Here is a 23,543-nt window from a genome sequence, read left to right as displayed (position 1 = left end):
CACTAATTGTCAGTTTCCCCTGCTATTAATATTGGGGTTTTGTTCCTTTGTCCCCTCCACCACCACCCCGCCACACCACTCTCTCCTCCTTGCCTCTTGGATAGGGGTGTGGCTTCACCCTGGAATTAGCATTGACCCCCTGATGCTGCGGCCATCACGGTTCTTAGCTGAAACCAGAGCAAGAAACTGGGTGATGGAGGTAGAAATGAAATTTACTGAAAAGATGGGTCAGAGCATAGAGAACTGTGAGAAAGCTGAAGCACAGAAAATTCGGAGTGGGGGTGGGGGCAGGGTGAAAAACAAAAAAATTCTCATCTTAACCAGTCACAGGATTTCAAACTTTAAGTTTCTAGCCCAGATCCCAAAGGTTAAGACAACCAGCTTTTAAATCTGCAAGCGAAAACAGGGACAACTTTTTACCATCTATTCTCTCTGGAAAAAGAGGACAAAAAGAGTTTGGAAGTACGGAGGAGAAAAATGTAATGAAGACCATCAGACTAGGAAGACCTAGCAGAATTATAACATTGCCAGTCTGTTCTGCAGAACACTCCGAACAGATGACTTATTTGGCAAATAAGATACACTCCTAATGCACCTGCCAAATAAAACTGGTCCCAGCTGCCTTCCACACAGGGAGGGAAACCCATCTCCCTCCCGCTGTCTTCGAGGAGCCGCGTCTGGTTCTGCTGAGCGCCCACTTCCCTCTCATCTCACTACTTGCAGCCACACCCTTCCCTCCACCCAGGCTGGACTCAACTCAGAACAAAGGCCCTTTTCTGTTTGCTCCAAACCCCACTGACTCAAGGTTGTCATGAGAAAGTGGGTTTTGGGTTCGTCAGCCCTTCCCTCCGACTCCCACCCCCAAGAAGTCCTCTGCACTGGAACCTCCTCCTCATGGGGTGGCGGGCCCACGCCCGGCGATGACTCTTCTCCCTAGCTCGCCCGGTCAGGAGCAGGTCTGGCTCTCAGAGGACAGCTCAGCCCTTTCTTTGTCTCTGCCAGCCCGTCCTGACCATGCCTTCACTGGTCTTTCAACAACCAAAACGGCCCTCTAGAGGGCGTTGTGCTAGATAATTGTCTCCGTGGAATCCCACAGCCCGCGTCTTAGCTGACCGTGGGTCTCCCTGTGGTCATTCATCTGAGTGAAACACAGAAGGGCCCCCAGAGGAGTTGGCATGTCGATCAATAAGAGAACCTTTGAGCAACCCGAACCAGGAGGAGAATGGGACAGAGTGAAAGTTGCCACCATGTCCCTCTAACTTACCTTTTGTCACGAATTGCTTAAATAAAAGGTTAAAGTTTAGTACCTCATTTCAAAAATTCTTTGTGGGGAAAGGATTACACCAAAAAAATGAAAGACGTCTATATATAAAATCTTTATTACAGGCAATATTGGTCCATACACTACACGATACCAACAGTACAAGTTTAATCTTTCAAAATCATCATTTAAACAGCAAAAGACCAAGAAATAAAATTTGAGTCAACTGATTATTTTTCAAAATAGTCTCAATGCACATTATCCTCAGTTCCCTTATTATAGTGAAACATACAAATACAGAAAAATACCCCATTTAACATATACTAGTGTTAAATGGTTATTTGGCTTAAAATCTTGAGTTAAGAAAATCCTTTTTAGCAACCTACATACAGAGAAGTAGCAAACTTTATATTAGACAAATTCGTTCCGCTTAAAACGTGTGGAGAATTTCATCCATCAGGTGTTCTGATCCTAGTACAGTGTTTCTCTCTCACCATCATGGTTCTTATCTGAGGGACCAACTCAGGGAGTCGTCCCAGACATAACTTTATCCTCTTCCCCAACACAATTCATCCAAAAGTCTGTTCAACAGATGACAACCGGCAGCGGTCACTTAGCCATTTGATGCCAGCGGTGCCACGAGAGCCTGGCCAGACCTGTCAAACAGCCCGTTTTCCTACCTACTGTGGTTGCTGCTCAGGAGGGACGATAGACGCCAATACAAGCAGAAAATCTGCAGCTCCTCTGCTACGTGCCTTAGAACACTTTCAATTTTTCTGGTCAATGCTCTGATTAGGTAACATACATACAAGTCAGCATATTAGTTTAAATCTTTAAACAAAAAACTATATTTTCCAAAGTCATTATCATTGGGGGCAATTAAGTGATCCTTCCGGGCTTTGTTGAGCTTCATCTTTAGGGCATCTCTTCTCTCTTCCCACTCGTGGAGCTCAGCATTGCCATGTGCAAATTTACAGCTGCTTCCTTCCGTGCAGGTGCCATGCATATACCTGTCGGGACAAGTCAGCGTGGTGAGCGAGCATCCACGAGTTGTTTCTACAGACCTTAAGATGTGCTCCTGGCCACCTTTATGATCTGCACAAAACTTTTGGCTCAAGATCTCAAGCCTAGAAAAAATGGCTATTTTATAGCCTTGACATCTGCAATAGAGAAATTACTACCTGAAACCATCTAAATGTAGTATTTAGTGAAAAACACTGACTGCACAAGGAGGGAGAGGGAAGACTAGACCCCTTCCTAATGCAGTGGAAAGAAGTCAGGAGTGGCAGGCAGTAAAAAATGTCTTCCACAGTTCTACATATCACGTGGATCTAAATTTGGAAATCAAATAACAAACAGCAACAACAAAATGAGGGGTAATTCAAAATTACCTCACTTTTTGATGAAGAAGTCCCTAAGTAAACTGAAAGAAGTGATACTCATATTTTCCTTTGACCTGAAAAAGTTCCAGGTTTACGCTTGAAATATAATTCAAAGGCTGTTTAAAAACTGATGAACATGTACTACAGAAAAGGCTGTGGTGAAGGGTCAGAGAATCACTGCTCAGCTCGGAGACTGGGAAAACCTGAATGAACTTACTTCTCTACTAGGTTATCTTAAGACGTCTCGTGCCAGGACAGGCAGACTAGTGAATCTTTTCACGTAACACAGAAGAGTAAGGAAACATTCAAGGAGCACCTAGAACTTTGAGCCCAAACCCAAGCATCCAGGACTAGAAGACTTTTACCACCCAGATATCCTGTCTCCTGACATGATGACTGTGAAAATTCATGCAAGATCAGCAGTTTTCATGTGCGGAGTGGAAGAGACCTACGTACCTATCACAAATACTAAAATACCCTGTTGGAAAGCGGTGCTGCCAGCAGTACTGGTCGTCTTCGGTGTGGAAAACCTTTTCTTTGTGCTTCTCTGAGGAGATGTGGCCTTGCCACTGCTTCTCACTGTTACAGTTCTTCCCACACATCCAGCAGTGAAAGTCCACCTAAGGTGCACGGAAGACACACGTCCCGTCAGTGGGTGCCGTCTGGGTGAACCGTGGCAGGTCACACGTGTGCAGGACACCAGGATGACTAGACATGACTCCAACTAAGACCATGACTCTCTTTTTGGGGAGCCCATCCAGTGTGGGGGTAGGAGGGCGTGGGAAGCTGGGCAACATGAAACTCAGTCAGAAGCAGGACCAAGAGGGTCCCAACAGTGGGAGGTGAGCACACAGGAAGCGGAGAGCAGAGGGATTGTCAGGGCTGGGTGTCCAGGCAGTCTCTGGCAAGGAGCTGGTGTGCACACAAGGATGTCTGTCGGCAGGATAAGGGGCCAGGTTCAAAGGGGGACTCTGGGCAGGCTTAATACCACGAGGAAAAGCAGAGAGGTGTGAAAGCCCTGGGTTTGCCCACTGTGGAAGGAAGCAACTCCGTTCGTGCACGTGAACTGAGCACCTACTATGGGTCAAGGCTTGTGCCAGGTGTCAAGGGAGTCCACATGCTGGAAGGATGCCACCCCTGGGGCACAGAGCCACACAGAAGGAACTTGGTGTTGTCACAGATGCAAGCTTGCAGTGTTTGAGTGGTATTTCCCAAACGCCCTGGGTAAGAATGATCTGCAACACTGGATAAGAACAGGTTCACAGAGACAGGTACATCTCATGACCCAGCAAGTTGGGGTGACCCTGCTCTGGAAACCCAGGTGGCACTTAAGAAATGGTGGTGAGGGAACCAGCACTGAGCCTTGGCAGAGAGGGCAGAGTTCACAGGGCGTATGGTGGGCAGAGACACGGGGCAAGGCCAGGTCATGGATGTGACCCGGATCTGTCAGACTCAATATGGAAAGGGGCCAAAAAACAAAACAAGAAACACCAGCAGAATAACACAGATGCCTATCAGTTTAAAAAAAACATACCAGGCAGAACTACAGATTAGGAATAAATAGTCAAAGATCTGTAAACAAGGCCTGGAAAAACACACACTGGCTCTGGTCCCTTCTGGGAAGGGGGACAACTGGGGTTCCAACTTTATCTGTGACATTTTATTTATTTTACAGAAGCAAATACAACAAACTGTTAACATCAGTTCATTTGTGATGGAGGGCTTAAGACAGTCATTGTTATCCCCTTTATGTTTTTGAAAAATTTAAAACAAAGCCAAAACATGGGTAATTTAATGTCTCCATAGGACCCAGAGGCCGAGGCCAGACTGCACGAGGGTGAGGAAGGAATGAGGACGCGACTGGGTGGGGAGTGGCAGCCCACACGTCCCCAGCACCTTCCCTGGCCCCGCCCTGGGATAAGCACGCAGGCGCACCACACATCACACTTTGAGGCCCCATCACAACCACCCCCTTGGAGACCATCAGTAACCTGCTCAGGGTCACAGGCTAGCTAGTACAGACAGCAAGCAGGACTCAGACTCACAATTTTCTGGCTCCAGAGTCAGAAAAAGCATCCGGGAAAGGAGTTTTTAGGATGGCGAACCTTATACTAACAGCAGGGAGCCCACGCAGAGAGAAGATGAAGATAGCGGAGGAGGGAGCCCAGTTTAGGAGAGGCTGGGAAAGAAAAGAAGGGCTTGGAAGCACAGGGGAGGCGAGCCAACCGAAGGCACTTACCGTGACTTCCGCGTAATCTGTCGGCATGTGAATCTGTTTTCCGTTTTCTTTGTTTGACTGACTGGCTACGTCACCACTTTTTTCACTTTTCTGGCTCTTTAGCCAGAGTTCATAAAACTGCTCCATATCTTGTACTAAAGAAAATGAATTCCTTTCAGCGGCAAATACTCGAATACACCATTAAATACACACAAGAACATGCACTCTTTTTGTATCAGTCGGTGAAATTTTCAGAAGAAAATCAAGAGGGCTGAACGGAGATTGATCGCGCTGGACACAGAAAGTTGGTCCCCATCCAAGCAGTGGGGAAATTCTCAGGGATAAGAACCAAATTCAGGACTGTGAGACTACAAATACTAGTTTTCAAGATTGATTTAACTCTTCCCTGCATTTGCAAGACACTTTGGGTGGGTGTTTAAAGTTTAGAAACCATTTTAAGGGCATTGCTACAAGGGAGAGCCTCGGCGTGGCTTCGTGATGCCCCGTGTGTAACACTCGTTATCACTGCCGTGACCACACAGGCTACCTACGTGGCTTGGGGGACCTGGAGCTGATACATACCCCACCGTTTACCGAGAAAGATGAGAAACATACTACTACTGGACCGAGACTCTGACCCTGATGGGAGTCTATTAGTCAAGTCACAGCCCCAGAGGACTGATGCTACAATTTATAACAGAGCCATGACCAGGTTCTGGGCAGTGGCTGCAAGCTGCTTTCTATTGTAAGAAGTGTACCCGGCATTATAGTCAAGTGATAAAACCAAGGTTTCTCAACCTCAGCACTGCCAACGTCCTGGGCCAGGTAATTCTTTGCTGTTGGAGGCCACCTTGTGCGCTGTAGGATGTTTAAGAACATCCCCGATTCTACCCACTAGATGCTGGCAGCAAAGCCCCACGAGACATGACAGTAAAAATGTCCAGACTCTGCCAAACGTCCTCAAAGGGAGAGGGGTATGTGTGGCAAAATTTATCCCTACTTGGGAGCCACTGTGTTAAAAAAAAAAAAATCTGGTAACGAGGATCTGGTCAAAACTTGGCTTACTGCCTGCCCGAGTATTTCTTACAATATGCTATCAGGCTAAGATTAGAGGTAAACTAGAAAATTCTTCTTCCTTCAGACCAGTGATAGCGGGAGTCATCGCAAGAGCCCTGAATGCAAGGACATCTTCAGTGAGGCCTAGCTGTGTGTGCCAAGGAAGACCGTGTGAGGGAGTCCTGCACACACAAGTCACTGAATTTTTACATGGTTGAACTATGACAGGTGACATGCTTAAATCAAACTGGTTCTTGTAACCCAGGGATCACAGCTCTTAAGCAGTTGGTAAACTTCCATCTGTTTACTTAGAACTGAAGAACAATGATCCTTATAGTAAAACCTTCTCTGGTCAAAAGTGAAAGGTCATCTGAGGCTCCTCTCAAAGGCTCTCACAATCAACCTGAAGCTTGACCAAGATAAACATTCTCCCCTTGAGCCTTTGAATATGGGCCTGTTCTACCAGTAAGGGTTCCCTGAATAAGCCTCCAATCCCAACCTGATTAATTCAGGGGTGACTATTCACAACAGGAGCAGATGATCTGATTTAAGCGGCTGTGGGAGGACTGAACTTCCCCAGATTGTTACTCAGAAACACATCGATTACATCAGAGGATGATGACCTATGTATTCATATCCAAATATGACCTAAGCCAACATAGCTGGAGGTCAGATTCTGCTCCACTGATAAAATGGTATAACTGTCTGGAATGCAGACGGCTTTCTGTGTTCAAGGTAAGTTGGCATATTTACAGAGGAAAGAAACTTTCAGGTGAGCTAGACTTCCCAGATGTCAAGGCCACAGTTAATTATCAACTTACTCCCATTCTCCTTCATGTAAGTCCACACTTCTCGTTCCTCGGGACTATGAGCAAAGGAACAGTTTCCAACATACTGACATTTTTTCCCAGAGGCAATATGATTGCACAGCTGTATAAAAAAATATGAATATGCTCTAAGACAGAGTCCACTTATTAAAACTGCCTAATTTTTACATATAAGCAAAATAAGCATTATTATCCATCTAATGCTGAGCAATATAATTTTTAATTAGATTAATTTGATTCTATTCAAATTGACTATAAGCCCAAAATACATGACATGATAGTACTATTAATCCTTCTGTCTCAAAAATTTTCAAAAGAAAGTTAAGTATGAAACTGGAATATGGAACATTTTCTTACAAGAAAATGTCGACAAACTCACTCAGCATATCTGGTTTTAACACAGCAGAACATTTTATCTCCACATTGCAAGCCTCTGGCCCCCTCAGTCGGACAGCCCTTCTCTCCCGTTCCTGACACCCAGGATGCCTCCTTAGCAACACTTGGGAAGCAGTAAAGACACTGCAGACTACTCCAAAGGTACCAAACAGTGTCAGAAAAAGCCTCAGACATTTAGTTCATTTATAACCAATACTGGCAGCTAAACTCGGCCATCATTCACTAGCCATGCACTGTCTAAAGACAATTATTCCACTAACCAGGACATCCAGTTATACAGCGTTCAAATAATACCTCTTCTGGTTATTTGCATTTTTATTTTACAAAGTAAATACAGTGATACTGGTAGAAAATAAAGTGATAGCCATCAGCAGATCACAGACTTCCCTAAGACCCATGACTATCAAGAACTAAGAAAACCGACATCACTGAGAGCGCTTTCTTAAATATCATCAAAGTACCTGTCATCATAGAGCATAAATCTGAGTACAATCACTGTTAGCTTATCAGTTTATTCGTGTTTCAACAGGAGCTGGCCCTATATATTAGTTTACATGATAGTAGATGCTTAGCATTGTTTTTTTGCTAAAAATCAAAAAGCAGTCAACCTGTTAGCACTGCTTCTTTCTTCCCTTGGACCAATGTCAGTGACCTCACCCGTACAATTTTCTCCGTGAAGTCAGTAGTCAATAAAACATTCCTGTGATGGACTTTATTATAATATTCTTTCCCCAGTCAAAGCCCAATAAGTACTTAGGTATTACTTGGGAAACAATTATCATCATCTTTCAAAGCCCAATGATAAGGAGCAGGAAGAGGAGAAGATAAGGGAGAAGGCTGCACTGTGCTGGATTTTTACACAACGCCATCTCAGTGTATCTTCCCGAGGGCACAATCATTCCCACTAACAGGTGAGCAAACTGAGGTTGAGTAACTTGACTAGGGCCACTTGGGCAGACACTGAAGCCCAACCTCTTTCCACTTCATCAGACTGTCTAAACACAAACACACACACACACACACACACACACACACACACGCGTGCGTGCACAGTATTATTTCTTCTTTTAGAAAAAGAATCCCTTAGCAATACCTACTACGGTAGGAAGAGGACAAAAAAAAAAAAAAAAAAGGAAACAAGCTCCTGTAACAGCACGTCTGAGATTAGAGAACCATCGGTAGTCCTAGGCAGCTGCCTCATGAGCTGGAATTTTCTCGGTCGTCTTTGTTTTAGCAAAGTTTGGAGGAACACACACCCGTAGTCTCCACTATCTTTTAAAGCACAAGATATCAGTGGTTCCAATAAACCTTCCTCCCCTTCTACATAAGCCATTGATTAAATCATTCAAATCTGTGAGTCTGGAACAACTGGATAAACGCAAACATACCATCTCCTTCAAAGCCTGGCCTTGTAACCTACACCTGCATAAGTTTTAAAAAATGCAAGGTACCCCGGGTGATGGGAAATGAACCCGCCTCTTCCTCAACTCCTTCCAGCAATCCAGAGCGGAGCCTCATTTACAGGGGGACTCAGCAATCCAACTGCACTGCTTCTCTTGGCAAAAGGTTCTCCCCACATTTCCTCTGCTGGGGCAGAAGGCTTCCCACCTGCCAGTGCTCCAGGTGTCCCGTCTGTGAACTCACACATTGAAATCCCTCCAGACCCCCTCTCTTGTGAAGAGGAAAGCTTCTCCACAATCGTCTATGACCTCGTAAGGCACCAGAGGGACCGAGATGAAACGTGCTCCTTGTGAGTGAATACTGCCCTTTCACTCTAAAGGCTTCTGAGGAACATGCCCCTCTAACATGGAACATTTCTCCTTAGGGCTCTACCTTAAGAAAACCCTACAAAGTTGCTTTAGGGAGCGTCCATTGCTTCAGTGAGAGAAACAGGCACAATGAAAACAACTCATCAACAGCATCTATAATAATACAGAAGGCCCTGGAATTGATATCAAAGCTGAATCAAATTTAAATGAAATTCTCTCCCATTTGCTCCCAGAGTAATTCATCTGAAAAATAAGCTGAGTTAGGACCATAACTTTTCTCAAGTCCATTGTCTGCCTACTTTTTCTAAGTAACTCATACAATTCCAATCAGTCTAAAAACTGACACAGAACCACACATACAAAAGGGGAAGGAAAACGAAAGGACCACTTAAATGTCATTATTACGATGAGCATTATTTAAAAGGCTCTAGTTTCCAACTGAATTACTACTACTTTCTAATGATTTGAAATGCCTAATAAAAAAAAAAGTGGCTTAAAAATTACGTATGTACATCAAACTGTAAAGGCATTTGTTTCTTTGTGGGGAGAGGACGGATGTTCATCCACTTCTTACGTTCAATAGACATCACTCTCATCGCACGACGATCTTTGGTCCACCTAAGAAAAATGGAGTTCAGAAAAAACAAAAACACACTGGCAAAGGCATAATATAAAGGGGCAGGTACGAAGTTTGTACCCAAAGGACCAGAGATGCTTTTCCTCAACCCTTCTAAAAGAAATGCCTTCTGATTCTGTCATTTCATTTCCTGTTGATATTTATAAACAAACATTCCCTAGGAATCCTAAACAAAGAAATGATAAAATACAGGGGAAAAAAACTATTTAATTTTGTTGAATTCTTAGCTACTAAATCCTAAAAATCTCTTCCCTTCTGCTTTGCAATTAATCCGAAACTGTCTACTTTCCTCTGCTCTCTTCAAAATCTTAATCTTTTTTTCTTATATGATTTTATATCCATGAAACAGATCATTATGAAATAGGCACGATTTCCACACACACTCTACTTACGAATGCCTTGCTTTTGCACTACAATATTTTCTGTTTTTGTCTGGTTCAATGACTTGACCATTTCTCAGACACTGAGCACATACAAATTTTATCTTCATATTAAGAGATCCAGGCATTATTTGATTGCCAAGTACCTTAAACAACGAAAAGATTAGTTTTAACTTAACAGAAAACCAGGTTTCTGAGAGCACAATTACTCAATTGCCATGCATTTTTTTCCATAATAGCATACAATTTCTGTTCTTATTTAGTTTGATGATGTGACCATTATATATATGATTTGATGACGAGCTCTCCAATTTTCCACCCAAATGCAAGAGAATATGATAAAAGCAGATTACAGATGTCAAATCTTAATCTATGGAAGTCAGATTTGGAGTTAATGACTATGATTTGTGTGTGTGTGTGTGTGTGTGTGTGTGTGTGTGTGAGAAGTTGGTGGGGGACAGATGGCTAAAGCAGTCTGGCCAGCTGGTAAGCAAAACTGCAAACACAATCCACCTCCCTTACTCCAAGAATCCCCATAGGGCACAACCACAACTGCTTTGCCAATCAAGCTGAATAAGAAAACTGCATCTAGAGGGAAGGAAATGGCTCAGTGGTAGAGTGTGTACTTGGCATGCATGAGACCCTGGGTTCAATCCCCAATAATTCCATTAAAAAAAATAAGAAAGAAAAGAAAGAAAAAAAAAGAAAGAAAACTATATCCTGCACTCTTGGCAGGTATTATAGGATATCTAAACTTTTTTTTTTTTGATGATGATCAAAATTCAGAGTTTTTTTTCACATTAAGAATTCTTCAACTCAACAAACATTATGAAAGTAACTGGATTGTATGTAAGCATAATCTGCTTCTGCCAACAACTGTCAACTAGGCCACTCCAGAAAGGGTACCAAATGCAGAAAGCACACGAGGGAAAATACCTGAGCTCCAGGTACCTTTGCTTCCAAATTCTGCCAGTATCGTTTAGATTCTTGGGCAATAGCATCATGCGAGATACCTGGGAAATGCAGGAGCCTCTCTTAGATTCTCTGCACAGTAACAGTCACCAACCTAGACACAGTCAGACTCAACGCTTTAATTATCCCCAATTGGCATAATCTGTCATCAAGGGTGAATATCCCATTACTCTTCCTCAAAATGGACTATTTACAAATGGAGCTCTTGGAGCCTTCTGAGGACTCTTTCTTCCTCACAAATCCATATTGCACATATGAACTGGCATCAGCGATTACTTACACGAGACCACGCTCTAAAAATGAGGTAGCTATACAGTTGAAAGCTCAGGCTACAGTCAACGTTACCACACCAGGTTGATGGTGAAGGGTCTCCAATACCATTTCAACAAACCCTGACTGCTCCTGAGAAGACATTTCTCAACCATGCACAAACCTACCTGTTTCATTTTGCAATATCCAGACTTTCAATTCTACAAGACTATGTGCATAGAAGCACTCATCTTCCCTTAAACAGCCATATCGAACCTCATGTCGGCATAAATCAAGCTGACACTGACCATGAAAAGAACGTATTTTGGAATATTTTACTGTTGTCTCTCGCAAGATGTGAACAAGGCACCTAAGAGGAAAATGGAGTGACATTTTACAATTGTTCTGCTGTAGCTTTAAAAAATGTATATACACATATAAAATGTAAAGTTCTAGACTGAAAATACATTTTAAATTTTTATCAGAAAAAACAAACTATATGCAACTGTTGGATTAACTGGGGAAGGGAGAGGATAATTATATAGTAAGCTATAAAATACCTAAATCCATGTCATGAGAGGCTATAAATCAATGTTCCTTTTCTGTATTGAATATCAATTAAATAATTCATTTTTTAATTCCCAGCAAAACCTATTAGCCATTTAAAAACAGTCATCATCTTTCAAAACAAAAACAAAAGGAGAGGGGGGAATGCCTGAGGAGATAAAACTCCGTTTTTATTTGGAGCTAAAAACAGAATCTATGTTGTCACTATAAAAGTCAGAAACAACCAACATACTTATTGTCTTCAAACTCATGCTTTGTAACCGGATGAGAACAAGAAGTAGAATTATCTTTGTTTCTTTTACTTATCATTCTAGGCTTATGATCAAAACATTTCTGAAACAGAGAAGAAGAATTATCATAAAAACGTAATACAAAATGCATCTTTGGTACCATACTTAGTATGTGCATACTTATACATTACATGCTTATACCAATTAACACTCGGTATGAAGTCTCAACATCATTCTTAGGGATAACGGCAGTAGCTAGAGTTGCTGAGCGAATGCTTTATCATATGGCTGGACCCGTGCTAAGGTACTTTATACTTCTGGACCTGCAGGTCAGGAACTACCACCCATTTTACAGCCGAAAATAAAGTTTGGAGAAAGTACCTCACAAAGGAATATAAATTCTCCAAGATGCTCTTGGAGAAGTTTGAATACGGTAAGGTTGATCTTTCCATTGCCACCGAAGAAAGCCTCCCTACTGAACGCCCCCTTTCGCTCCAGCGTCCAGACGTCAATCTCTTCTTGGCAATAAGCAAATGTGCAGTGGCCTGAATACCTGCATTCCTCCTCAGCAGCAACATCTAGAAAGACGGAATTAAAAGACATTTAAAATGTGTGCCATTGTTTATTTTTCAAAGTCAATGAATATTAAACATGCTTAGGGCACCGTCTGAATTTTTATAACAATTCATGGATAGCTTCAAACAATGATACGTGTATCACTATGCAGGGGAGGTATTACTGTTTTAAAAAAAAAGAACCCAGCACCACGAGTCTAAATTATTTTTACTTCAGCCATTCAAAACTCCTTCAGATGAAGTGGTCTGACAAAAATGAAATTACTAAGTTTTCTCAAAAACAACTTAAAAGAGCAACATTTCCAAAGCCTCAGTGTTCTGATTCTGTTTCGACTAAGTCAGAGAACCTAAAGTTTGAGACAGTTTTCTGTTTAAAACCTAGCCAAGTTCCCAGTTCCATAAAGAACTATAAAACATTCACTAGACAGGAAGTTAAAAACAAAGGTAGAAATAATATAAAAAATACTAATGTCTCGATCCAAGGAACTTACTGTCAACTATCTAAATATTTCTAGTAACAATAATACTGGAACCATTATAACAAGTGTAGCAAATCATTTCTTACTTCTGTAATGTACACCAATTAAGTAATTATAGCACATACCTTTACATATATAATAAGGTCCTTCATAATCTGTTTTTGTTGGTCTTGGACGTATTTTTTTCCATGATTTATCTTCAACATTCTTTATCCTACCAATTAAAATATCTTTCTTACATTTATGATCTATATTAGCATGGTAAGTGAAATCCATTAACTTAGGGCCTGAAAAAGATGTAAAACAGGATTGCTCATATGCACAAAAAGAACCATTTCATTTTACAGGCACGTTTATAAGCAGATGTGAGCAGATGGATAATGATTATTAAATTCCCATTTAAAATCCCATTTTCATATCCCCCAAATGTAAGCAAGTTACTGAAGGCATTTTTGCCTTTCATGCTGTTTGCCAGACAACACAAAGTTCATTCAACACCACTCCTCCCAAAACATAACCCTTATTTAACTATTAGAATTCTGATGGTTTCTAAAGGTAAAGAACATAGTTACATAAACAACTAAGGAAGAAAATAAATTTGGGTCCAGTTTAGAATAAATTGTGTTCATATCACTTGATTTAGGGGTAAAGATATGAAAACAATGTAATGAAAACTACTTTAATTTTCATAAAATTATCTCATATACCAGTTTTACAGTGCTTTTTTCTAGTTCTTGAAAATGATCCATATACTTAAAACATATACTTAAAATATAAAGCATCTCATGAAAATTTCAATAAGCTTTCAAAATCAGGTAAGTATTCTATTCCATCTGATTCTATACATAAAATTATACCAAATAAGAGCAGAGACTGATCCTATTAGACTTCAAAGGCCCCTAACCAATGACTGCTGCTTCTTTAGAAAGAATTCAAATGGAGACTGAAGAGTCACAGCAGCTAGTGTTCCCCACACATTCCTAGGAACTCTCAGATTATTGACTAGTTTAATACTGACTGCTCCCTTGTTTGGTCCTGACCTGATTTTACAAAACAGATCTGGCAAGCTTGTCTCAGTTCATGGGTTCCTTCAAGGGGGTGCCTTGGGGTCACTGAAGAAGGCGGTTTAGTTACTGCACTTCCAAAAAAGTTTCCAAAGTCATTCCTAGGGTGACTTGAAATTCCCAGGAAACTCTCAGAAGCAAACAAACTGCCTGGTCCATTCATCTGCAAGAAGAATAAGGAAACAAAAAACAAAAAAAAACCAAAAAAACAAAAGACAGCCAACAAATATTGCACTATCACTAAAGCAGGAAACAAATTCATCTGAAAAATAAGACATTCTGCACAGAATGAAGTTGGCACTATTCTGTCCTCACTACATTTCTATTTAAAAACCATTTCCTTCTACATTTTCCTCTTTGAGTCTCTAGGTCCCTCCCCCAATTTTTTGGATGCTCCATGAGTTGTTACAAGTGATGGGTAATTGTTCTGCCTCATCAGCCAACACGTTTTCCATGCCCTGATCTTGTTATTTCCTAGCTGTTCGTGCTATGCTAAAGCCTCTTACACTGCCTGCGATCGTGATTAATTTGCTATGACAGATCCAGCCTTAAACACAGAGCATTTATTACTGGATGTTCTGCAAGAGTCTTATTTTAACACTCTTTCCCACAGCACACACAGAATTTCAGGGAGATGGTCACGTTCATTCAAATAACTCAGTTACTTAAGTAAAAGACCTATTTTCAATTTAAGCGATGAATTTACAAAAGAGGAAGTGGCACTTACAAGTAAAAGGGAAGAATTACTGTTGTTAAGCGTTGTTCCCTCTCTAGAAGTTGAGGTGGACAGATCTAAAATAATAAAAAAACTTCAACAGACCTTTTCATTCTAATCACGTAACAAGAACAGCAGGGCTTAGCAGCTGACTATGGCTTCCCACGTTATGTTCCCATCCCAGCTCCTAGAAGCTTTCTTGTTCATTATCGACACTCAAAGAGGGCTCCAGAGTCTTTCCTTTCCTCCAGAAACCAAGGGCACAAATCACCCTTAGACAAACAAATTAAAATAAAAAGCAATTTTCAGAAATATAAGCTAAGAAGGGGCCTACCAAGTGGGACTGTTAGAAAGACTAAGAAAATAATTCACATTCAAAATGGGGAAAAGAGCTTCTCCTTTTGAAAATATGAAGCAGGAACTCACCATAACATTAACAAAATTAGTAAGGTTCAATTACTTTCTTTTTCTTAGTCTACCACTCAATCATTTTCTTTCTCTCCTCTGTCTCTCACAAATTTTAGTCTCTTCAAGCTGTCAATCTTTAAACCAATTATTTTTATTTTTGTCCCTTTAACTGTACCAATGCCTCAAAAAAAGATGAAGATTTTTATTGTTAAAGTATGTATTAAGCCTAGGATTACAAAAACAGGAGTCAAGCCAAAAACTCAGCAATCCTTTGTAAAATGAAGGCACTAGGCAGTTTTCTGAACTCAGTGGATTAAGCCTAAAATAGATGGATCTAATTATTATCATTCTAAACACTGGTCTTAAATTAGTCTTTAAGTATTTGCCTCATTCAGAACTTAAAAGGATAACCTGTCTTTAAGACCCTTTAAGATAGGGTAACCTTGCTAAGAAAAAAATGTTAAAAGTCACTTCCCCCTACCCTGCGAATAAACAACAGACACCCAGCTTAACAAACCCAGTGCCACAAACATTCCTGTTCTCACACCGTTGCTTCTTGATCTCCACAATGGCACAATTAAGTCCAGGTGAATTTAAAATGGAAGGTTTAGTTTTTACAGCTACAATATATTTTCAGCTACAATGAAAATAATTCAAGTACCAACAACCTATAGTTAAACAACTGTCACATCAAATTGTCTATTTAAGAAAATTAACTGTTCATTGTTTACATAAGTGGCTCCATTCTTACCTCGTTTGGATTCACTCATTGAAAATGAATTTAGAGAAGAACAGAAATCTTCTAAGGACGAAGTCAGCGGTGGATACAGCTCCGAGAAGGAGGGTGCAGGAGCGTACCTCGCACCAATGGGCAAGGTGCCCAAAAGAGACGCTGAGAAGGGGGTGCTTGGGGTGACATTGGCCGTTGGGAGGGGACCTCTGACTAAAGCTGATGGCTGGGGAGGAAACAAGACCTAATTAAAATCCATGAAACTCAGTTCCAAGCTGCTGAACTGCTTTTAACATCAGCATATAAAAACAAATTATTCCATTGGGTGATTTTGCCGCGTAACAAAGTTGAAACCAAAATCAAGACTCAGTGGCGGAATCCAAGCTACCGAACTTGTTTCTCTTCAAGTCTACTTTTTGAAAAAGGATCGAGGTGTGATGTCTAATATTGTTGTAATCCAAATGTGACATTTATGTTTCATTTTCAAAACGTCCTTACGATTCCCTACCCTTACCCAACAATAAAGCTCATGAGAACTGGCTTCATCAAAGAGAAATTGTGAGGACTGGGGGGGGTTGGAGTGTGGAACAGAAGGAGGGGTGCTCCAGAGAAGGGGGCTGGGGCAGCCTGGAAAAGCTGGGACCATCTTTCTGGAGACGTGAATGTACAACCTCACAAGAACAAACAGAACACTACTTTCCCCTTCCCCTGCAAAGCAATGATTTATTGAGAGCTTCCATGTGCCTCATACTATGATAAATCATATACCACCTAGTTAATTCTCATTACTCCCTGAGATACTCCCTACTGTGACCGCCATTGTACAGATGAGGAAACCGAGGGGCTGAGCGGTGAAGTTACTTGCTTAAGATCACAGTGGTAGGAACCAGCCCCCAGCCTGTCTGCTTTTCACATCTCCTTCCCTCTGCCATCTCCTCGGGGACGTCACTGATGTCATCTGCCCTGGAAACCAGCTCTGAAGTTCTCCCTCATTATCCTCCTCCCACTGCTGCTGCCTCTATTTTAATATACTTTATGGCAGAGGTCAGTGGACTTTCCTATAAAGGGCTGGATGTGAAATATTGCAGGCTTTGTGGGTTACATGGTCTCTGTCGCAACCACTCCACTCTCACTGCAGCGTCATGAGACGCTTTCACATGCCATAAAATATTATCCTTTATTTTCTTCTTTCAACCACATAAAAATCTAAAACCAGTCTTGGTCTGCGGGTCATACGAAACAGGCAGCAGGCCACATCAGGCCTGTGGACCAAAGTTTGCTGACACTTGCTTCAGTGTATATGTTTACAGGAGAATTATCCTTAAGGAATGAAAAGTCCTTAATCTATAAACTTATTTTTCCTTAAATATCAAATGCCTGTTCTTTGTCAGAAAGTTAAATTTTCCTTTTCCATAATATGTGATTCCTAGCATGTTTCTTTTTTTATTTAAAAAATGACCAAATTAGCCAGTTAACACTGGAAAAGGACAAAAATGATTTCCAAGAAACCGAAAGTTTAGTCTGTAGGCAATACTGAAAATAGCAAGTTATACTACAATTAAAAAAAAAAAATTAAGCCCGCCTGTAGAAGAAAAGAGTCACATTGAAATTTACCATAACTGTTTCATTAGTTTCAGGTGCAGAATCTAGGAGGTCATCTATTTCATCTCCAAGTACCATATCTCCATCATCCAAAAAAGCTTCCGGCATAGTGAAGGGGATCTTTCCTCCATTTGCCAACACTGTCGATGGCAGAGAACTCTCTTCCACATGCAGTGGCAAAATAGAAGTTAAGGGCATAATAGGAACTGAGGCCAGCTCACTTCCAACTTGCTGAGAAAAACTGGATGCAGGTATAGAAACAACAGGAACTGCTTCTTGCCTTGGAGTTAATAAATCTGTAACATGGACGGACATGCACTCACTTATTTTCAGGGTATTTACATAATACTAGGGTTATATAGCTAATAACAGAGAAAATGAAGAGCTAGGTAAAAACATGAAAGCAATTATAAACACAGACACAACAGTAAAAGTAATTCAAGTAGAAGAGCAAAACTCTAAAAAGAAATTATTTTACCCAGAAATAGATATATTCACTCGTGAAAACCTTTCCTTCTTTCTCAAAATGCCTGGGCCCCATTTGGGTGGCACTCCTAGACAGTGCTGAGGCCATAGGGGGCATCGAATGATTGCTCACTGACATCTGGTATTATCATCACTCACCAGCACATCCAGAGGCACACAGGTGGTTTTTGAAACTATTCTTGCTTTAATACTGATAACTACATAGCAACCTTATTTGACAACACTGTAACATATATAATGTCTGAAGCTGGCACTTCTCAGATTAAGATGACGTGTGTGAGAACACATACCTGGCTCGATATCTTCCACAGAACAATTCAAAGCCTAGAAATTAAACCAAATAATAGATCATAATATTTTCAGGATTCTGAACTATAAAGCAAGCTATAAAGCTCACACTAAGAGAGCAATGCAGGTTCTCATATTTGACCTCCTTCCAGTGAAGATCCACAAAATTTGTAAGCTTTTGTAGCATGTGGGGTTAAACAGTGCTGGCCTACTGGTATTTATTTCTTGTGGCCCAGTATTTCTCAAAGGATATTCAGGAGCCTTCCAGTTCCAGAGGGACTAGTCCAGCCACCACTCCCTCCCCAACTCACAGCAGCATCTTAACAGCTCCAAGAAGACTTACCTTTAAAAAACAACAACTTGTTAATTGTGTCCTAAAATTAGTATTTGGCCCTGACCCACTTTTTCTAATAAAACCTAACATCTATTAATATCCTGTAAAATGCTCCTTTGGACTTCAGGAAATGCTGATTAAGAGTAAAAAGATACTACTTGAGTTCTTTGTTTTTTTTTTTTATAGGACAGGAAGCTCTGGCCACTTATGTGTTTAAGGAATAAAGAGGTCTCAAAAATAGACACAAACCAAAAATATTAAAAGCAGAACTGCTAATGCTTCTATCTTTTCTTCTTCTTCTTCTTTTTTTTTTAACATTACAATTCTTACAGAAGTAATAACCTTACCTTGGTAGCCCCATCCCCAGGAACTGATTTCAGTGAGAGCTGAAAGAAAATTAAGATGCTAATTTAAAACCAGAACTGACTCCAAGTTACAAAACAAAATGAAAATACCTTATGGAGAGAACTCCAGCTTACCTCGGCTCTAACATATGCTTTTCTTATTTTAAATCCCAATTTTTGAGCTAGTTCTTGAGTTAGTTTTATTACATGTTCATCCTGAAAAAAGTGAGAATATATGATTAATGGGGGGCTGTATTTACTAACCATAAAGACAAACAGGCACAACTGTTATAACTTATGTTCTGCTAAGACACTTGCTTTATGGGCAGCTATTCCTACCTGAAGCAGGTGGATGGCTGGCTGGAAAATGTGACTGCTTAAATTCCATTTCTCCACACAGAAGCAATGTAAATGGTTATGATCTAAGCAAATAAACTAAAACGTAAATTCCATACCTGAGGCACTGCTAAGGAGCACTTTGCTACAGCGTCATAAGCCTCCTTGTATCTTCCTAAATCACTTAGGGCCTTAGATTTCCGATACAGAGCTTTGCAGTTACTGGCATTTAAACTGAGGACTGTATCACAGTCTCCCAAAACTTTATCATGGAAACCCTGGTATGTAAGACCAAAAAGAGTTAGCAATCAAACAAAATCATGTCTTGCAATGATGTCTTCCTGTAAATGCAAACAAATTCAGACCCTCTTTTTAAATTGAAAGTCGATGGTATTAATTTTCTCTTTAAAATTATTTTCATTATGAAATTTCAAATCCACAAAAGTAGAAAGAATAGATCTCTGTGAACTCACCACCCAAATCAGACAAATGTTAACCTTTGGCCATAAAGGCCCCAAATCTTCAAGAAATAAAATATTCTAGGTATGGCTGATGTCCCCAGATGTCCCTCTCCTGTGCTATCTTCCTCTCCATTGTACTTACCCCTTTTTGGAGCTCATTAAAACGCTAAATGGAAATGTAACACTTAAATAGCTAGTTGATGAGGAATATCTTATAGAAAACAAAACAAATCATTAATGAACGCTCATGACCAAAGAAGCAGGTGACAACGTGGATACTTTATTCTTAAATTCATGGTTAAAGTTTACTGAATGTCTATAGTGAAAATTATAAGCATATCAAAATACTGCTTTTTTAAGTTCAGACTTGTGAAAAACTTGCGTTAATTCTTTGGAAGGTAACTACTGCTTTGTGCTAAAAAAGCTCCGAAGAGGACTAACTGAATCTTGTCTAAGAAGCAGAGATCCTTGATGGGTACCCTGATCTCTGAACTCCCGTATCTTCCTAGACTGATTTTTTAATAAGTAGACATAACCCTAAAAGCCACACTCAAATGGGAATCTCCAAGGACCAGTAACTAAGAAATTATTTTTAAAATCCCTAAGCATGTTTTCTAAGCTGATTTTTCAAAGCTTCAGGCCACTCTAAAAGCAGTTGATACATCTTTCTTAAAAACTGAAATTAGAAAATTGACTTTTATGAATGTATTATGTTTTTTGAAAATCTTTTTTCTCTCTAGGAACATTGCTCTAAAAATCACAACTCACCATATTAGAATAGCAAGCAATACGATTTATATATAGTTTTTCAATGATTTCTTTAGGGATTAAAATTTCTTCAGACTTCGCATAATCAGCTATACTCAAAGCTTCTGAGTACTGGCTTACAGAGTTGTTCCAATCATGTTCTCGATAAACATCATTTCCTTCATTAAAAAGATTTCTCACAAGTGCACGTAAATATACCTTAAAAAAAAAAAAAAGAAAGAAAGAAAAAAGAAAAGAAAAAAAGTTACCATTCTTGAAACCTTTTAAGGAACAAGTCAGAGTGTAAGCAAATTTTAAGTTTTGTACCTAAAACTACAGAGGAAATAATTTGACAGAGCAACAAGCACTGTTGTGAGAAATTCTTAAATCCAGCAGAGTCACTGCTACTCAGCTAGGGTTTCATTTTGCTTCCTTTTTCCAAGAGAAAATTCAACATCTCATTAAGAAAAATGCTGCAAAAGCACTTTGTCAATATTTGTCACATCTCCAACTCTGTGCCCAGGATAAATTCCTACAAGTGGAAACTCTCGGTCAAAGAGAATGAGCATTTTAAGGATTTTGACTAATATTTCTAACATATTCCAAAAAGGCAGTAACAATGAATGCTTCTAGCAGCTTGCTCCAGAGCACCCCCACCAACGTGTGCACACATAAAATCTACCACAAGTTACTGAATACAGTTCCCTGTGCCATACAGTAGGACCTTGTTGTTTGTGGTATCCTTTTTTGTGTATCTGATTACCAGTGAGGCTGAACTTCCCCACATTTTCACAGAGCATTTCTTCTTTGGTAAATGTTTGCTTAGGTCATTTACTGATTTAGGGGGAAGAGATGTTAAACCTTTTTCTTATCGCGTAAGTATACACATTCTTTTGGTCGGGACAAAGGTTCTCAAGTTCCCTTGATTTCTATCATTGCTTTAATATTTTAAAAGTCCTTTCCTATCAAAGGATCAGATAAATATTCAGCTCTTGTCTCATTTTACGAATTGACATCTCAGCTGATGAAAGTAATGAAGAAAACTGTCAAGATCAACTTATAACAACTGAGGTGACTTCAGACGTGCCACTTAACCTCTCTGGACCCCGACTGCACATCTGTAAAATGAAAGCAATGTTCCAGGTGACTTCTAGCTCTAATACTTTATGGTTCTACATCTGTTTGGAAAAGAGGAAGGAAGAAAGGAAGAGAGAGACTGAATGAATGGAGACGGAGGGAGGGAGGGAGGCAGAAAGAAAGACGTGACATTCAGAAGCATCAAAACCCTCAGAGACACAAGGCTACGGGCGAGCTAAGTCTGCAGAGATGAGGGCCTTTAGTCCAAGACCCAGTCAACTGGGCTTTCTCTGTTTCTGACTAACCAGATTTACCTCTAGCTCGCCCCTCTTATTGTCCAGTCACCCCTCTACTACTGTTACAACTTCAAAATAAAAACAGAAGATACTCTGCCCTCTCCTTCTCAACATATTCTGTCCCACTATTTTCAATGAAATGAAAGGCTAAAAGTAATTGTCAAGGGGCTCAAAATAAATTAATTAAAAACTATACAAATAGAGGAAAGAAAATACAAGACAACTGTCCAAGTTGCTGGAAAAAACTATTTTATGGGTCAGCAAATTTTTTCTGTAAGCCCTCAGGTAGTAAGTATTTTAGGCTTCATGGGTCATCTGGTCTGTCTCAACTACCACACCGTGAAAACAGCCATAGATAATACATCAACAAATGGGCGTGGCTGTGTTCCAATAAAACTTTATTTACAAAAACAGACAGTGGGCTGCATTTGGGTTTGCCAACCTGGCTACATACTACAGTTCACAGGCTATTTGCAGAGCTTTCCAGCAGACCTTCTCAGAGACCTTACCGCATATTGTTCCTGTGTTCCTGGATACGACAGCGGTGACCTGAGAAGAAGAAACAAATTAATTTTAATGATTAGGCTCTTATCAGGCTTTGTTCATTCAAAAGGTCACCTGAGCTCTCTATTCTGTTCCACTGATGTATTTGTTCACCAGGTCCACACTGTCATGACCACTGCAGTTTAACAGGAAGTCTTGAACTCAGGTAGTGTTAGTTTTCCATCTTTGTTCTTCCCCAGTACAGAAGGCATCTTCAGACTGAGGCTCTATTAGCTCACCAATGGTTCGAAGCACATTTCAAAGACCTACTTCTCCTTTAGGACCTCTATTCACATATAACTGTAGTCATGAAAAAAAAATCTGAAACTATTCCTTCATATTTTCTTGGGTAAGAATAACATTTTCCTTTTAAATGGACTTCTACTAACAAAAGCTCTAATTCTTCAAATGCCAAAAAATTTTAAAAATAGTACAGAAGCACTGGCACTGTTCGATCCAATTTACTGCAGAACAGTGGAGAAGGATGCCTCCTTCCGGGAGGGGCAAAGAGGCCCTTCCACCTGGCCACAGACACCCGAGCTGTGGTCCTGTCACTGACGTGCTTTAAGAAGGCCAGTTAGTGGGGGAGGGCATAGCTCAGTGGTTAGGATGCATACTCAGCATGCAGGAGGCCCTGGGTTCAATCCCCAGTACCTTCAGTTAAGTAAAAATAATAATAATAAATAAATAAACCCAATGACACCCCCCCGAAAAACAAACAAAACCAAAACCAAACAAAAAAAGAAGGCCAGTTAGAGACCGAGCTTCTTAACAGAACAGTGTGATCACAAAAGCCTTGAGTGCTGACAGATGTTCATTTTCACTCGTCAGAACTGTTCCTAACAGATTAGGTTCAAATTCCTCAGCTCCCTTAGTCTAACGTTTCTTGGGGACACTAATGGGCTTTAGCCCTCAAAATCAGTGACAGCAAGATCCACTTCAGAACACAAAGAAATCCATGTCCAAGAGCAAAAAATACCACTGGAACGAAATCATCTAATTTCAAACCCAAATTAACAGGATTTATGAAACACAAATAAAGGTTTCTTTCTCTGCAAAATGCAGAGGCACACATAAGGAATGACTGTGTGATGAGAACACAAGGCATGAACTG

At 40.4% G+C, this 23,543-nt stretch overlaps 1 protein-coding gene across 3 annotated transcripts in view; it reads right to left on the bottom strand.

Annotated features, from left to right (window-relative positions):
• Positions 1–1,357: 1,357 nt before the first annotated feature.
• The window catches only part of ZC3H7A (zinc finger CCCH-type containing 7A), a 32,267-nt gene continuing 10,081 nt past the window's right edge, over positions 1,358–23,543 (bottom strand). For all 3 annotated transcript variants that reach the window (XM_032460778.1, XM_032460780.1, XM_006190978.3), the window contains 21 exons: positions 22,396–22,435; positions 20,535–20,732; positions 19,425–19,583; positions 19,105–19,185; positions 18,973–19,011; positions 18,294–18,327; positions 17,530–17,813; positions 15,937–16,141; positions 14,790–14,854; positions 14,039–14,225; positions 13,124–13,285; positions 12,326–12,522; positions 11,947–12,047; positions 11,336–11,517; positions 10,863–10,939; positions 9,939–10,072; positions 9,422–9,527; positions 6,739–6,847; positions 4,883–5,016; positions 3,100–3,263; positions 1,358–2,271 (listed from right to left, as the gene is read on the bottom strand). In XM_032460778.1, the coding sequence (XP_032316669.1) occupies positions 2,082–2,271; positions 3,100–3,263; positions 4,883–5,016; positions 6,739–6,847; positions 9,422–9,527; positions 9,939–10,072; positions 10,863–10,939; positions 11,336–11,517; positions 11,947–12,047; positions 12,326–12,522; positions 13,124–13,285; positions 14,039–14,225; positions 14,790–14,854; positions 15,937–16,141; positions 17,530–17,813; positions 18,294–18,327; positions 18,973–19,011; positions 19,105–19,185; positions 19,425–19,583; positions 20,535–20,732; positions 22,396–22,435 (2,848 nt within the window). In that variant the 3' untranslated portion in view covers positions 1,358–2,081. The remainder of the gene's footprint in view (positions 2,272–3,099; positions 3,264–4,882; positions 5,017–6,738; positions 6,848–9,421; positions 9,528–9,938; positions 10,073–10,862; positions 10,940–11,335; positions 11,518–11,946; positions 12,048–12,325; positions 12,523–13,123; positions 13,286–14,038; positions 14,226–14,789; positions 14,855–15,936; positions 16,142–17,529; positions 17,814–18,293; positions 18,328–18,972; positions 19,012–19,104; positions 19,186–19,424; positions 19,584–20,534; positions 20,733–22,395; positions 22,436–23,543) is intronic.

The sequence above is a fragment of the Camelus ferus genome, chromosome 18, assembly GCF_009834535.1.
Source record: "Camelus ferus isolate YT-003-E chromosome 18, BCGSAC_Cfer_1.0, whole genome shotgun sequence".
Lineage (NCBI taxonomy): Eukaryota > Metazoa > Chordata > Mammalia > Artiodactyla > Camelidae > Camelus > Camelus ferus.
This window is presented reverse-complemented; position numbering and strand designations above follow the sequence as displayed.